Source organism: Vespula vulgaris, chromosome 24 (genome assembly GCF_905475345.1).
Source record: "Vespula vulgaris chromosome 24, iyVesVulg1.1, whole genome shotgun sequence".
Classification (NCBI taxonomy): domain Eukaryota; kingdom Metazoa; phylum Arthropoda; class Insecta; order Hymenoptera; family Vespidae; genus Vespula; species Vespula vulgaris.
In genome coordinates this window covers 731,603-748,438 of record NC_066609.1, presented here as the reverse complement: position 1 = coordinate 748,438, position 16,836 = coordinate 731,603, and the positions used below count along the sequence as shown (strand labels likewise).

The window sequence follows — 16,836 nt, the reverse complement described above, 5'->3', positions numbered from 1 at the left end:
TTATCAATTTCATTGATTATAACTTATTGAGCCTTTTGTTTGGTCTTTTTAAATTCTGATAATAGTCGTAACTTTTTAAAAGCTAGTATTAAGATAAGAGCGTTAACGATGTAACTACTTATGCAAATTATACAGATATCTCTTAATATGTATAAAATATAAGCTAGATAAATGGAAGCAATGTTTGATAAAATTCCTAAAAATATAATCGTGAAGACACTAGAGTGATCGTTCAATATACCTGAAATAAAAAAAGTTATATTTTACATTTATAAAAAATGTTAATCGATAGCTTAGAAAAGAATGTTTCAAAAAAATTACTTACTTAATCCAGTTATTAAAAGATAAAATCCTAAGCCATATAAACTGTTTGGAAAGTAAAATATAGAATTATTTGGTATCAATCCAAATCCTTTACCATATCTAAAATGTAATTATAATTATACATCATCTTTGTATAATTATTTCTTCATTTTTTATAAAATAATTATTTATATTTTACATTATTTATAAAATAATCCAACAAAAAATAATTTGTTATACGATTACCGACAAACGATAATGTCACTTATCTTTGCAAACATTACATTTATAATATTTAAAAAACGATGAGAATAAATGAATTTTTATTTTCTTTTTATATTAAATTAAGAAAGAAAAAAATACATGCACATAGACCAATTAAGAAAACAATTTAACAAAATAACCTATCATATGATTATCGATAATCGATAAAATCACTTTCCTTCACACCAATGTTACATTAATAAACAAAAAATATGAAAAATAAACAATTTTTCTTTTTTTTTTTTCCTTTTCATATCAAATTAAGGAAATAATCGAATAAAAAGAATTATTTGGTATACGATCACCAATAATCAATAAACTCACTTTCCTCTATGGTGTTATATTCAGGTTAATAAAAACAATTTAGAGATAAAACTTATTTTTCTTTTCACACACGCACATATTCATATAAAATATAGAAGAAAAAAGAGAAAAAGAAGAAAAAGAATAAGAAATATTGTTAATTATTATTAACTATTATCCCGTATATTTGATATTTGATGAAACGATAAAGAGGTTATGTATTCTCAAAGTCATTATGAAAATTTTCGTATAGGAAATAATTTCATGATAGTCAACTTACTCGGACGTCAATACTCTGCTACAACTTATATGCTCGTTAATGTCACACAATGCTTCGTAAGATTCGTCATTTTCTTTTGTTGTTTCCACAATATACGCATAGTACGATAATACCGTACCAATGATACACATCAAAATTAAGCCAGTCGAAATATTACGCAGTGATTCTGGTGTAATAGGCATAATTATTTATTACTAGAACGAATTTTATCGAACGTTTCGAATGAATAATTCCAATGAAAACTCTAATACGCACACCCGTATTGATTATTTCAATAACACCGTAAATTTTGTTAAACTTCAAACTTAAGAAAACCAATTCGATCTTTCCTCGACTACGTCGATCAAAGTTATGAGATCGTAAATTTTTCACACAATTCGTTCATAACAGATGATTCATTGGTTATACAAAAGAGGGGTTTCATTATCGATTTATGTCCTTTCGAATTTACATTATACGTGTATTTACTTGTGAATAAGTAAACAACATATTTGCTAACGTCGATATATACACATATATACTATTATATTTCGATATTTGTTAAACATTATTACAATCAAAATGATTCGTAGGTTTAACATTCAAATGATTTATTTTTTTTATTTTGTACATTATTTATTTGAATTGTATGAGCTTATTAACTAAGGATACTGCCATGAGAAAGATACTTACATGAATATATTTTTATGACGTATAAATACTTTTTTTGTGATTGACAGTGAAAGAGAGAGAGAGAGAGAGAGAGAGAGAGAAAGAGAGAGAGAGAGAGAAAGAGAGAGACTATGTTTGTGTGTGTGTGTGAAAAAAAGACTTATTTAATTAGCCTTATACTTCATCCTAATAAATCTATCAATTATTGCTAAAATTAATAAATTTATTTAAATGTAGTAAATTGTATCTTAATCTAGTACTTCTCAAATAAAAAATATGGTAAGTTTGTATGAGATATCTAAGTTACAAACTAATCAATTTTGTGATATTTAATGAAATAATTATCTCCAAAAAAAAAAAAAAAAAAAAAAAAAAAAAAAAAAAAAAATATTGTACGTAAATAGCTGACAATGTAATATTAACAATTAATTTATATATATATATCAAGTTTTTTCTTTTAGTTATAAAAAAATATTTTTAATTAACTCAAAAGAATACTATATGTGTAGATGAGATGGTATCTTTACATAGGTATATTTATCAAGAAGTAGATAATTTTTATTCTTGAGGAGCCATTGCTCTTGCTTGAGCTCTTACACGTTTCTCATATTCCAAGCGATTTTGACTGTAAAGTAAGGAAAGAAGTTTAAGCGGTCATGCTTGAATCAGCAAATATAAATGACTTTGTTGTATAAATGAAATACCAGTATATTGTGTAAGCTTCGGCTTGGGCTGGATCTTTTACATTAGGTTCATTAAGTAAATCTTGTATACCCAAAAGGATTTGTTTTATTGTAATCGCAGGCCGCCAATCTTTCTCTTCGTCTAATAAGGAAAGACATACTGTTCCAGATGGGTATACATTTGGATGGAATAATGGTGGTTCGAATTTGCATTTTGGTGGACTAGAAGGATAATCATCTTTAAAGATCATTCGTAATTTATATAATCCACCTTCCCAAGGAGTCTGTAAAGTAATACGAAATGAATAAATAAATCTCTTTTTTAAAACTAATTGAGCAATATGCTTACAGATTTTTTTCCTGGGATTGCACATTCCCAACTCATCAAATTAAGCGTACCATCTGGATTTTTAGTTGGCCTTGCTACAAAGCCCTACAATAACAACAAATTCGTATTAATTTACATAACAATGTGGGATATACTTTGATAGGTTAAAATCCACTTAAATTTCAATCAAATTTCAATAAATAATAAAAAGTCATCGACAATGAATGTTATTAACCTTGATTATAATTTGAATAATACGAGTTTGAATATTTCCTATCGTACATAAATATGTATGTTAGTAAAAAAAAGGCGCCGAATTTGTTAATCGTTAAAATACACGTTAGAATCTTTAAATTGTTCCCCGACAATAATAATCGATTAAAAATGAAAATATAAGATAAGATTTGATAATACTACAAACACTTACAAACGGATGATCCTTCCTCCATGCTTTTCGCTCTTCGGCGAGTCTTGCAATAGCAATGCCTGACATTTATCTGTAAGAAAATTATCGTCACTTACGTTAACGTAAGAATTTTAACAGGCGGGAAACGTGTACAGCGCTCCTTGTAGTTAGAAAATTTAATATTACCACGATGAAGCTTTCTACTGTTCCTGACTTCAAATCACAGCCACCTTTTCCGTCGAAATCGCATCAAACACTTTATACCACAAGGATTAAACTGATACTACAGAACGCACTGATGTGTTCGTAAAAACCATAGACAAAAACCTTACTCAGGATATACATGATTACTGAGTGAACAAAACTTTTGTTAAAGATGCTATCGACCAATCACGTGATCGTATCTGCTAGTATTGCAAAATTAAAATTCTTGGACAAATCGTAATGTGAATGGCCAATCAGAAGTTACTATCGATTTGTCCAGAACGTTGATTGGTTGTTCATTATAAATGTATAAATTATGAGTAAGATTTAATAATCGCTTTTATAAAAACTACTTTTTCGAGTGTGACATATAACGTGAAAATGAAGATAAATAAGAATTAAATTGATGTCATAAAACAATATTAATGCGTTTGTTTAAATCTTAGACTGAAATCGTATTCAGGATATACACAAAATGATTGGACGATTAAAATTTTTGTTGAGAACGCTCGATCGATCGATGAGTCGCGTGTGAATTTCTCGATCGGTAATACAGAACGAAATTTTTTGGACAAGTCATGATATAAATAACCAATCAGAAGCTATTGTGAATACGTCTAGAACGTTGATTGGTTATTTATTGGAAACATGCATAATGAATTATAAATAAATTTTGAAAAATCGTTATTATGAAAATTATTTTTCAGTGAAACGTATATATATTTTCTACATGTATTTTAATGTTATTTCAAAGAACTCATCTATTCATATTTAATATATTTGAATAATTAAATAACAGCAATCGTTAGATCATTAGATATTGCTTGTAAAAAATTGTAATGTGTTTTATCATTTTCATATTTATCTATTAACAAATTTTGTTTATTAATCAGTAGTCTGTTATATCGTATATATATATACACATACATATACAGATCAAAAACCAAATCTCATCTGCGTCTGCGCTCGTTATCATCGAATCTGTTTATAAAGAGTTAAGTCATCGGATTGTAGCTTTAGTCACACATTTACCGGCGACTAAAGAACAGTAGCTCTTTTCTTATCATTTATAGTGTAATTAAAAACATCAAAGTCAAATTTCATTATTTCTACATTTAATAATATCAATCAAAAATATATTGAAAAAAAGTTAATTTATATTTAAAAAATTTTTTTATTTAAAAAAAGTGATAGTATATAGTACATCCATACACATATACATTGTGAAGAATGTGGTTAATAATAATACTGTAAGTGATGCTTAAATTGAAATTATACAAAAAAGAAAACAAAAAAAAACAAAAAAAAAATCACAGATTCAATTTTAAAGAATCTTTTTTATTCTTCAAAAGATCTTTTAACTTGTTTCAAAGTATTCTTGAATTTAATTGCAATCGTTGGAAACGTTTTGAATCTTTTATTTTTTTTAAATCGCAAATTTTTTTTTTAAACAAAATATTTCGTCCGTATGATACGAAAATGTCGAGACTTTTATTTGCATAAAAATTTGATAACAGTCTGTTAATTCTTAGGAGAACACGAAAAAAGATATTACAATTTAAAGGGATAACAGAAAATGTATACGCGTATTTTAGAACGTGCGTATTTTCGAAGTAAACAAATTAGAGTCCAATTATTATTTCAATACATCTAAAAGTAAAACCTGTACTACGTATTACGAATATTTTTACTGTGATATTGCACCTTATTATTCCGTAATAATTTGACAAAATAAGTTAATATAAAGTTTACACGTTGTTGCAACACAAGAATATAAACAAAACGTGAATATTACGTAAAGGACATCAAAGTAAATTAGCAAATTTCCGCAAATTAACTTTATTTTTTTTACACTTTTAGAAACACGTGATCCTAGAAACTTAATCTTCCGTGTTTGCATAGGTTTTAGTTTTTCTTGTTTACACGGTAAAATAGATGTTCGATAAGATAATATTCTCTAATACTTGCATTAGTTTTTTTTTCTCTCTCTCCTTTATTTTATATATATATATATTTATTTATTTATTTATATATATAAAGACATTAATTTACGATTCCTGTGATCGTTCGAAGTCGTAGATCGATGGTAGCCATAGATATAAATGTATTCTATAAATATACTTAAGACTTAATGAAAATATTTTTTTTTTATGCAGGATGATAACATTCGAATCACGAATGATATTCTCACGTGTTTCAACAAAAGATAATGAAACTTTAGATTGCGATCGAATTAATTCGAATATTATTGGATTACCTGAATGTCATTTGAAAGAGAGTGGACATCGGCTTATATGTTCCGGTGGTATTGACGACAAATGGAAAATAGAGTCAGTAGTTTAATTATTATTAATAGTAATAATAAAAATATATATATCAAAGAAACGATAAAAAATATACATAAATACATAATTCGATTAGATATTTTGAAAAAAGAGAAAGAGAAAAAAATAATATTTTTTTAGAAATGAGAAAGTACACAATCTGGTTCTGTGTAATTGGCCAAATAAAACTTTCGATCCACAAGAAGTTTTGCAAGGATTTCCATTGTTGCGAAAATTTAAAATTGTGAATAGTAATTTGACGAGATTGATGACATCTTTCCCTGAGGAATGTCAATTTCTTGAAGTAGGTGAAAATAGATAAGTAATATTATAAATTAAAAATTAGTTTAGCATATACGCGATTATCGTTTGATTCGAAATCCCGCGCTCGTAAAGGGCGGGAGATTTGAATCTATTCAAATCACAAATTTAGAATTCACGTTTTTTTTTCACGTTTCAATCGTTTTTTCCGTTTTCATTTTCTTTTCTTTCTTTTTTTTTATTTATTTTTTTTCTTTTCGTGTCTTCTCTCCTATCGAATTTTTCTGTCGAATTTTGGATATTTAATATAAATGTACAGATAGCAGAGAGAACCACGTTTCTGTTTCGTCGTGTTTCTCTTGACAGAAAGTTAATCTAACTCATAACAGATTGGAAGTACTGCCAGTGGGTGTGTTTGCAAATCTTTCGAATTTAAAAATCGTCGATTTGAAACACAATGATTTCAAGGAGATCGATCTAAAACTATTCAATATATCCACGTTGAATCACGTTTATCTTTTTGGTGAGAATCTGAAAATAATTAAGTAAAAAAAAAAAAAAAAGAAAGAAAGAAAAAAATAGATTAAAAATTTAATTAGGTAATCCATTGAAATGCACTGAAAATATGTCCTGGATTCTCGATTTGAGGAATGGATCTTTCGCTGAGAAAGTTGTTGATCGAGAAAAGTTACGTTGCTCTGCTCCATATAATGGAAGATTACTCGTACCAGTCGTAGAAATTATTATGGTAATCTTAAAACTTCGTCATTTTCGATGAAATTGGATCGTCCGAAAAATTCGTAGAGAAACTTGAGAAAAGAATTCTAAATTTTGATATACCCATTGGTTAAAAATAAACATTTGATTGATCGTACACACATGTACGTATATATCATTACTTTCGACGAGTTCGCGTCAATTTTTTTTTTCAGGTAGTTCTCTTATAATCTCCTTTTGTAAATATTTGGAATTTTATTTGGCAATGAATCAATTTATATCTTATTTTTTTTTTTGCGAATCTTTGAGTGTATCGAATTTTTTGAAAAAAAAATTGTTAAGAAGCGAAACAAGTCTTTGTATTACTCGTTTGAAAAAAAAAAAAAAAGAAAAAGAAAAAAACTTATGAATTTTTCGAACAGTCCGACAAAAAGAAAATATATAAAAATGAAGGCGCGAAACTATCTCAGAATCTAATTGTTCATAGACATTGAAAGAGGAATGCAAGAGAACATTATGCGACTGCGAATTGGTTTATGTAGTTGGACGAGGTGGTAAAAGGACATTGAAACAATTAATGGCCTTTGCTTCGGTTAATTGTAGTTATCGTGATTTAACCGAAATGCCAGAATTTTTACCGGCCAATACGACCACTTTACATTTGACTGGAAACAAGGTCTCCTTATTTTGAATCAAGAAGATATTATAATAAATCATTGTAATAATTATTTTATAGGATTTTCATGATCTTAGATCAAGGATTTGACACCTCTAGTAAAAAATGCTGTCTACAAACAAGTTTTGGATCTTTATCTCGATGACAATTTAGTTGAATCCATTGTACAATTGGATGGGTCTTATTGGCTCGATCATTTCCGTCTTTTGAGCCTTCGTGGAAATAAACTCTCAGATGTTCGTATTAATTATTAATTAAGATCATTTTTATGATCCTTCATTATCTGTCCTAATTATTTTATTATCTATTATATTGAGATATTAAAAAAAAAAAAAGACACGTAACGTGCTAATTAATCTCTTTTCTAGGCAAACTGTATTCGTTATCATTTTTTGTGTAGCCTTCGTTTTTTTCTGATAATTCTATTATTACCTCTTACGTTAAAATATTTCAAGGATGAAAATATTTAATATGCTAATGAATCTCTTTTATAGACAAATTAAATTCGTTATATATATATATATGTATATATATATTTTTTTTTATATATATAGTCTCATTTGCTTCTGGTACTGTATTATTAGTCGCTATCTTGGAATATTTTAAAGAATCTCGAACACCTGATAATATTTAACATGCTAATGAATCTCTTAAGCTAATAAGTCATAATCCTCGTAACTTATATTCTTCGTTAGGTGCCAACTTATGCATTGGAAAATGTTTTGCTTCAAAGTGGTAGTGTAGCAAGATTATATCTCGGTAATAATCCATGGAGATGCGATTGTCTTTTCACTCCTGGATTTCAGGTAATACGTCTACGTTATTGTTATTGTTATTGTTATTATTATTATTATCATTATCATTTTCTTTCACTTTGTATTTGCTTTTCCTTTAAAAATTAAATTTCCTAATGAAATATTTAATATGTGCACAATGCTCCATGAATTACAGGACCTATTGATTAGGTATACAAATTTAGTTCGAGATATAAACGAGGTCAAGTGTGCAGCTGTCAGCGGCGATGAGAATTCAAACAAACAGGTGACCTATTTGTTTATTAGTGTTAGAGTTCTACTAGTCAAGAAAACGTCATTATTTTTTCCTTTTTTCCTTTTTCTTTTTTTTTCACAGATTCGTGACTTAACTCGTACAGAAATTTGTATTTCATCGGATGAAAACTCTTTGATTTATCCATTAGATATTTTAAATATTATATTGGCATTTCTGATATTTTTAATTATTGGCAAACTTTTGTACGATTATTGGTCGTTCAAGAAAACTGGAAAATTACCCTGGATCGTATCTAAAATACCATGAAAATTATATACCGGGAATATACATTCTTTTTTTTTTCTTTCTTTTTTTTTTGATTGTTATCGAAATTTTTTCATTTGTCAATTTTAAATATGTTTCTTATATCTCGTTATTGAAATATTTTTGATAGAATTGTTCAGCAGCAGACTTTTTCGCATTATGACGACTCACTCCATGTCCTGATGATACAAGAATTTATTTATAATTAATTAAAATGTACGATACGTATATAATTATTTACACGTTTATATTTTTTACCTTCAACCACATGATTCAAAGCCATGCATGTAGCTATACACTTCACACCTTCATGCCTGTATTCCATTTCGGTTGTGTATCTTGGTGGAGGTCCTCCCTTTTTTATACAAAGCATGTAAACTTTTCGTAAAGGCGTCTCAATTGTATCGTCATTTCCAAAACTAATTATCTCTAATATCCTAAATAAAAAAAAATATATATATATATATTCATCGTGAGAATTTTTTTTACAGATTTTTTTTCAATTTTAATTTTTTTGTAAGAAAAGATTATTACTGTTCTCGAGATAATTCCAACAATTGTTTCATCTCTTTGTCATTCATCTGATGATCAGCTATATTTTGCAATATTTTTTTTGCTATACTATTTTTAGCCAGTTCTTCTGTATCTCCACAGCCGGTTGCTGAAAAAATAATTGTTGTACACAAAGCACAAAATTTTCTGAGAAGAGGTATAATAAATGGATAGATATAATAAAAATTAAAAATACCAGAAAATTCTGATAATTTCCCGCTGATAACAAAACGATTGCATTTATTTTTCTCACAGTGACAATCAATATTTATGTCACATTGATTGGCATACTCTTCGAGAATATCCCATGGTGTTTTATTATTAATTTTTTCATCGCCCGAAAACTTTGACAAAAATATTTTATATAATCTTGTATGATAATTAATAAGAAAATTCTACGAAAATCATTCAAGTCATTGAATTTATTTCTTTTAAATACCTGTCTCTCGTTCATGCTAGTTTTTTCAACGTTCTTGTACATTTCCATCTCTTCTGAATCGTTAAAAGAAGAAGAACAATTTTCTACGTTTATATTCTCATTCCAATCACCCGAAGAATGTTTCTTTTCATTTTCTTGTACTTTTTCGAAAACTTTCGTCACGACATTGTCTTTCGCATACAATATTTGTTCTTGTACATTCTCTCCATTTTTATTACGTGATACGACAACGTTCTCTGAAATAATTACGAAAAAAATTTATGATAAAAAATGAAAAAAAAAAAAAAAAAAAGATTTTTTTCTTAATTCTCTTAATTGTACATTAAACTCATTAGTTGCATTATCGATTACCTTACCACAATTTTCAACATTATTTGCTTCGTAATTCTTAGATGAATCTACGACTTACGAAATACATTTTTTTTTTTTTTATTTTCAAGCTTATGAAATTTCGTAGGAAGAAAAAAAAGAAAAAGAATGCTTAATTCGAATGTTTAATTACTATTGTTTTCCTTTCCATGTTCTTTTAAATCGTCTTTCGAGTTATTTGATTTGTCGGCGATCAAAGAAGATGGCTGATTAGAGTAAATAGAATCAAAATCTGTATCGACGGTGGAGATACTGCTTTCCGAAATTTGTGTTTCAGCTGTGTTCGTCATGATGGCTACGTCTTCAAAAACCTTTTACAAAATTTTTTTTATTTATTTATTCGTTAAGATCAAGCAGATTTAATATAATATATATATATATATATTATACATATATTAAATAAACGTACATCAGCATCTTCTGGAAAAGATTCATCGCAAATCAATGAAATAATTTCATCGGATTCACCGGAGTCCTCGAAATTGTTTAAATTCGATGCTTCTAAAAAAAGAATGAAAAGATCTTTAATAAAATAACCTTTAATATACGAGTTCTATATAATTAATTTTCTAACGATAAAAAATAAGAGAAAGACAAATTGTGTATTTGAAATTACGTGACATTGTAGAAGATTAGTATTTGAATGAATATACTTTCATATCTCTTTCGTACCAACTGGTCTATTGTAAGGTCTTCTGAGCTGTCTCAGAAGATCATCCGCACGATCAATAACAGCTTCCATCTCGCAAAGAAGTGGTGCAGCATTCGGAAATCGTTTTGTTATCATCTTCCACAAGATGTCTGCGTTCTCCATTTTTTGTAACGACTTCGGTGGCCCAAATTCGTGACATTTTAATGTCCCGTCTGTTTCTAATTCTTCTGACATTTTAAATATCAAAATTTCTTTTCTCTTTTTTATTTCCTTGAAAGAATCGATCTTAATTATGGACGATGAATAAATAAATGGACAATGAAATCCAGGAATACGTCAAACTTGACATTTTCTTTATTCGGTCTTGAATATCAGACGTCAATAAAATTAAAAACTAAAACTAACAAAACACGATCGAGATTCGAAGATAATTATTATTTAAATAAAACAAAAAGGAGAGAGAGAGAGAAGAAGAAGACGAAAGTAGATTTTTTTCAATTATAAAAAAATATTAAAATTTGAATATTATTCTCCCGCCTTGGTCTTCGATATACGTAATTTCGATAAACAACGACATTAACGATCCTATCGGTAGGAATAGCAACTAGAGATTGTATTGGATTTGAAATTTTCTATAGGTTATGTATTATTATCAAAAAATGGCGGCAAAAGTAATAGGCGGGAATTGCAGTGATCGAGTGCGTTGCATGCAATCGTTTGTGATTAGAAAATAATTATTTATTTATGATATAATTAATTAAAAATGAAGAAGTCTAATTTATTTCAGAAAAAGGTAACGATTTTCTGTCATTGAAATTATTGTCTACGTGCATGGTCATATTAATATATATTATTAAAAATATAATTGGACTATATAATAATCGTTGTATTTTATCATAGGTCTCAAAGAGTCCAATTGCAAATAATTCACAAACAAAAATTAATTCATTTTTCTCAAGGACATGTGAATTTGATAAAAGTAAAAATATTCAAAATGAAGATGTACTTCCAGAGGTTGAAATAATAAACAATCCTTCTAGTGACAATGCTACTAAAAAAAGAAAGAGATCTGACAATTTAGATTCAGGATCGAATTCAAAAATGAAAAGTACTTCTTTTATTGACATCGATCAGTCCTTTTTTAACAACAATGTTAAAATCATAGAAGCGAACAAAGAAAAGAATATGGTCTCTAAGGAATGCAGTAATAATTCATTAAATATATCTAAGGAAACAATAAACGTATTAAGTAATTCATTAAGTCAATCAGAATGTATTACGAATGATATTATTGTCATCAATAACGAAGAAACGATTTTAAGTCATTGTCATAATACAAAAAAAAATGATCAAAAATGTAAGCTTAGTACAAATAGTATAGATATCATAGAATCCAGTGAAATTTTCAATGACATAGATGACTGTGATGAAATAAATGCAGAAGATCTAGATGAAATATTTGATTGTGATTGGAATATAGATTCGCAAATAAATCTAAATTCTTTTGAACGATGTGATGTTATCGATCTGCAAAAAAATTCAAAATCTATGATTCTAAAAGTACAACAACATACAAATCTAAAAACTTTTGCAACGGTAACATGTTCAGGATTTTGGTAACTATATCAATTTTTATCGAATTAAAATCTTATAGTCTACATTATTTTAATGTGAATTTTATAAATCATTTCTTTTTTTTTTTTTATATAAATTAAGGAAAGATGTGCAGATTAAAGAAGGTGATATTGTAATGATACAAGCCAAAAAAGAATTACAGAATTGGATTGTGGATAATGATCACGGTTATATTATCATACAACCTGACACATTAATTTCTAGTACAACTGTTGTCGGAGGTTTATTTTGTAACAGACGAGCAGTATTAAGTCAAATGTTTAGAAAAATAGAATCTTTACCACATTTAACATCTAGTCAAACAGTATTAACAATTGGAAAAATAGTTCATAAACTTTTACAAAAGGTATTTAAATTTGTAAACTTGGTAGATTTTTTTAATATGAATCTATAATGTTTTTATATTTTAGAGTTTAACTGAAAATATTTATAAACTGTCTGATATTACGAAGATGGCAGAAGATGAGTTGCAGTCAAAAGATACAATATTTATGCTGTACAGTACTCAATCTTCGTTTGAAAAATGTAAAGAAGAGGTATTTTCATATGTACCAAAAATATCAGAATTTATTCAACATTATGTTCATGGTAAAATGAATACGCATGAATATTGAAAACTAAATTGTATTTAGGATTTGTAACTTCATTTAATCTTTTAAAATATAATTCAAATATTGTAGGTACAAAACAGCAAGCGATAAGTAACGAAAAAAATAATTTCAAAGGCAAAATCTCCGAGATATGCGATATCGAAGAAAATATATGGTTACCTAAACTTGGAATCAAGGGAAAAGTTGACATAACGGTTGAAGTCAAAATTAATTCCCGCAAAAAAGTAATGCCTATTGAAATAAAGACAGGAAGACCGTCTTTCTCTCTAGAACATAGAGGTCAAGTTATTCTATATATTATGATGATGGCTCTTACTGGCCAAGACACGGACAGTGGATTGTTATTATATCTTAGGTATTAAATATTTATAAAAAGTACAAAGAGAATGTTGAAATATATAATTCGAGACAATTAAAATCTTAATCATATATCACAATAAATAATGAAAAATAATTTAATATTTATTCTATGTACAGAGATAACAGTATACGTGAGATTAATTGCGGTCGTGCCGAAAAAAGAGATCTTATTTTATTAAGAAATACTCTGGCTGATTATTTCACTAAAACAAAAAACATAATCTTTTCTTCTGACTTAGAAGATGCATTGAAACCTATGCCATTACCGGAACCTATAAATTATTATAATAGTTGTCTTAAATGTCCTTATAATAATTTATGCTGTGCATATTTGACAAAGGATGATACCTTACAATTGTCCGATTCTCATGGTATAGTTAAACTCAGTAAAGAAATTTTAAATGAATTTGAAAATAATCATATAGATTTTATCTTAAAATGGGTATCTCTTTTACAAATGGAAGAAAGCATGCAATCCGAACAATATATTATGAAAGACATATGGACTTTAACACCAGAAAAAAGGTAATTTCTTAATTATGCTGTACATTATAATATAAAGAGATTAAAAAAAATTACTGTCTATTTATAGAGAAATGAAAGGAAAATGTATTAGCAATTTAAAAGTGATTGGTAAAGTTACAGAACAATATGACAAATATAAACATTTATTTGTTCGCACAAATGGAGAAGCTATAAGTACTAAAAGTATTTGCACAGAATTTGTACAAAATGAATATATTATTGTAAGTACAGATACACGAATAAATATATCATCTGGTTTTATAATACAAATAAAAAAAGATGCAATTACTGTTCTTTTAAACAGGTATGTCTTAACTATTATAATATCTATTATATATCATGGTACTTCAAAAAAAAATGTTTACATTTAATCTTTTAATATTTTCAGTGACATTACGAAACGTAATGCAATTGGAAACTTTCATATCGATAAGTATGCTTCCACAAATTTTTTTTTAACTCTATTTGCAAATATTGGAGGCTTGTTATACGATAATGAAGTATGCAGAAAATTACGAAGTATTATTATAGATAGGTACTACTTGAAAATTAATATATTTTTTTTAATTAAATTATATATATATATATATAACATTCATATATAATATAATATCAATTTTAGAAAACCAGCAACGTTTCTTGCACAGTTACCACGTTCAATTATATTTAAAATTGCAACGATATTACAAAGTTTAAACGAAGTTCAACAAAAAGCAATTCTTAAATGCTTGGCTGCCAACGAATATGTTTTAATAAAAGGCATGCCAGGAACAGGAAAAACAGAGACAGTTGTGACCTTGATAGAAGTCCTATTTAAATTGGGCTTCTCAATAATAGTGACATCGCACACTCATAACGCAGTAGATAATATTCTCCTGAAATTACTACATAAAAATATAGATTTTATACGGTTAGGATCATCACATATAATACATCCATTATTAAAAAATAAAAGTGAAGAATATTTAACATCAAACTGCACGTCAATCGAAGAATTAGAATCAGTATATGCAAATAAGGTATAAGTAATTTCTTATAAAAAAATAAAAAAATAAAAAGATATGTAAAGATTTTTATATCAATGTTACATATTTTTAGAATATTGTAGGAGTTACTTGTTTTGGAGCTCATCATGTACTCTTTGAAAAAAGGACATTCGATGTGTGTATTGTCGATGAAAGCACTCAGGTAACGCAAGCAGCAATTTTAGGTCCATTATACTATGCAAATAAGTTTATTCTAGTAGGAGATCCCAATCAATTACCTCCTGTTATTAAAAGCAAAACAGCTAGGTAAAATATATATCTGCTTTTATATGTTAAATACCGTTGTAATATTGTATATGTATGTAACAATCGCTTATATTTTTCTTTTTTGCAGAAACCTTGGTGCAGCAGAGTCTTTGTTTGAGAGATTAGATTCAGAAAATAATACCGTTGCTTTAACAGTACAGTATAGAATGAACAAAAGTATTATGAATTTAATTAACAAGTTAACATATAATGATGAGTTAAAGGCAGGCAATGAATCGATAGAAAATGCAACGTTTATATCACCAAATACGAGGGTAATTAAATATTTGAGAAATCAAGTTTTTTTCAAACAAGGCAGGCTTCTTTCTAAAAACAAATTATGCTTGTATATTGTTTCAGATACCATCGTCGAATGAAAGATGGGTAAGAGCAGTATTATCTCCTGCATTAGACGATTCTGTAATTATATTAGATACAGGCTGTACTCAAGACATAACTATAGATTTTATTCATAAACAAGAAAATATTACGACCGATCAAGTGTGTTCTAATATTTGGGAAGCAGCTTTAATTTTATATCTGGTTAAAGCTCTATCTCAGGTAATCTTATTGATTATTATTAGTGAATTATATCTCTTTTTTCTTCTTTTTCGTTAACATAATTTCATAATCAATTTATTTTTATAATATAGATCGGCATAACCTCTGAACAAATTGGTATAATTGCAGCTTATAAAGCACAAGTTGTTTTAATAAAAAATTTGATAAATTCAGAAATAGAAGTAAATACCGTGGATCAATATCAAGGACGTGATAAGAATATTATTTTCTATTCGTGTGCAAAAAGTATCAAAAAGAAATTTGACAAAATGCAGGTATGGTATACGTTCCATAAACAACGATCACATTATATCGAAATAGTTACCATTTTAATAATTTGTTCACACAGGATACTGGGATATTAGAAGACCAACGACGTTTAACCGTAGCTGTTACACGTGCAAAACATAAATTAATTATTATTGCAGATAAAAACACTATAAGCCAATATACGCCATTTATGAAACTTTTTAATATAATCCAAGTAAAAAATATAATCAATGTGAATGATGCTTCTTATGACTTTACTTGGGAATCAATCGCCGAATCGTTAAAGGAAAATATGTGTGGATAAAAAGTTGAATGAATCTAATATTATTATATTAATAAGTATCGCATGATGAATGGAATTTTACAAAGATAATATTAATATTTTTTATACAACAGTTTTTATATCTTAACATAGAAGATTGTGATATAATTATTAATGTTTCTTATAAAATATCAACGTTTTTATGTTACGACTTGACATTTATAATGGATGATAATAAAAAAGACCATTTATTTCTTTTTGCTTCTTACGTATTACATAAAACTCCATTTAAATATTCAAACGCGTCGTTTTCTTTTTTGTCGAGTGTTGTATTGAACCTCGAGACAGTTGATTGGTCGTTGGTTCGATCAGCACAAAATCGATATATCGATGATACGTATACAATTGTTCAGTTGCAAACTTCTCGCCATTGAAATATATCGAAATAAAATAATAAAAGGAATAGAAAAACAATAACAATTGTTTTATAATATTAATCGAAAAATACAAATAAGAAAAATACAAGAGCAATTATGATAATCGAATGATTACAATAGAACGTACGGTATTAAACCGAGACAAAAGAATCGAGAT

At 27.5% G+C, this 16,836-nt stretch overlaps 5 protein-coding genes across 8 annotated transcripts; 2 read left to right on the top strand and 3 right to left on the bottom strand.

The window, feature by feature from the left end:
- Nucleotides 1-23: 23 nt before the first annotated feature.
- On the bottom strand, nucleotides 24-1,569 carry LOC127072047 (vitamin K epoxide reductase complex subunit 1-like protein 1). 2 transcript variants are annotated; one of them, XM_051012087.1, is made up of 4 exons: nucleotides 1,406-1,569; nucleotides 1,151-1,316; nucleotides 326-423; nucleotides 24-241 (listed from the first exon to the last, which is right to left on the bottom strand). In XM_051012087.1, the coding sequence occupies exons 2-4, from the start codon at nucleotides 1,279-1,281 to the stop codon at nucleotides 24-26; spliced, it is 447 nt and encodes a 148-aa protein (XP_050868044.1). In that variant the 5' UTR covers nucleotides 1,282-1,316; nucleotides 1,406-1,569. The 2 variants fall into 2 exon arrangements, with proteins under 2 accessions (XP_050868044.1, XP_050868043.1); XM_051012086.1 differs by having other exon boundaries at nucleotides 1,151-1,569.
- A 307-nt stretch (nucleotides 1,570-1,876) lies between these two features.
- LOC127072048 (SUMO-conjugating enzyme UBC9-B) lies at nucleotides 1,877-3,550 on the bottom strand. The gene is made up of 5 exons (XM_051012088.1): nucleotides 3,405-3,550; nucleotides 3,240-3,309; nucleotides 2,834-2,917; nucleotides 2,506-2,768; nucleotides 1,877-2,426 (listed from the first exon to the last, which is right to left on the bottom strand). Exons 2-5 carry the CDS (start codon nucleotides 3,303-3,305, stop codon nucleotides 2,360-2,362), a joined length of 480 nt encoding a protein of 159 aa, XP_050868045.1. The 5' UTR covers nucleotides 3,306-3,309; nucleotides 3,405-3,550; the 3' UTR covers nucleotides 1,877-2,359.
- Nucleotides 3,551-4,460: 910 nt separating this feature from the next.
- LOC127071983 (protein singed wings 2) lies at nucleotides 4,461-8,978 on the top strand. Its single transcript, XM_051011943.1, has 10 exons — nucleotides 4,461-4,672; nucleotides 5,579-5,752; nucleotides 5,888-6,050; nucleotides 6,374-6,530; nucleotides 6,607-6,755; nucleotides 7,212-7,400; nucleotides 7,478-7,636; nucleotides 8,096-8,206; nucleotides 8,352-8,441; nucleotides 8,532-8,978. The coding sequence occupies exons 1-10, from the start codon at nucleotides 4,653-4,655 to the stop codon at nucleotides 8,715-8,717; spliced, it is 1,398 nt and encodes a 465-aa protein (XP_050867900.1). The 5' UTR covers nucleotides 4,461-4,652; the 3' UTR covers nucleotides 8,718-8,978.
- LOC127071984 (uncharacterized) lies at nucleotides 8,741-16,166 on the bottom strand. Of its 3 annotated transcripts, XM_051011946.1 has the most exons (9): nucleotides 16,036-16,156; nucleotides 10,747-10,996; nucleotides 10,484-10,575; nucleotides 10,208-10,385; nucleotides 9,706-9,941; nucleotides 9,463-9,610; nucleotides 9,249-9,375; nucleotides 8,973-9,151; nucleotides 8,741-8,893 (listed from the first exon to the last, which is right to left on the bottom strand). In XM_051011946.1, exons 1-9 carry the CDS (start codon nucleotides 16,036-16,038, stop codon nucleotides 8,814-8,816), a joined length of 1,293 nt encoding a protein of 430 aa, XP_050867903.1. In that variant the 5' UTR covers nucleotides 16,039-16,156; the 3' UTR covers nucleotides 8,741-8,813. The 3 variants fall into 3 exon arrangements, with proteins under 3 accessions (XP_050867903.1, XP_050867904.1, XP_050867901.1); XM_051011947.1 differs by having other exon boundaries at nucleotides 9,249-9,610; nucleotides 10,747-10,953; nucleotides 16,036-16,166; XM_051011944.1 differs by having other exon boundaries at nucleotides 9,249-9,610.
- On the top strand, nucleotides 11,381-16,645 carry LOC127071964 (DNA replication ATP-dependent helicase/nuclease DNA2). Its single transcript, XM_051011861.1, has 14 exons — nucleotides 11,381-11,519; nucleotides 11,627-12,342; nucleotides 12,443-12,707; nucleotides 12,772-12,949; nucleotides 13,042-13,327; nucleotides 13,450-13,857; nucleotides 13,925-14,161; nucleotides 14,246-14,392; nucleotides 14,480-14,876; nucleotides 14,956-15,149; nucleotides 15,238-15,424; nucleotides 15,510-15,710; nucleotides 15,803-15,985; nucleotides 16,060-16,645. Exons 1-14 carry the CDS (start codon nucleotides 11,490-11,492, stop codon nucleotides 16,282-16,284), a joined length of 3,654 nt encoding a protein of 1,217 aa, XP_050867818.1. The 5' UTR covers nucleotides 11,381-11,489; the 3' UTR covers nucleotides 16,285-16,645.
- The last annotated feature ends 191 nt before the right edge of the window (nucleotides 16,646-16,836 follow it).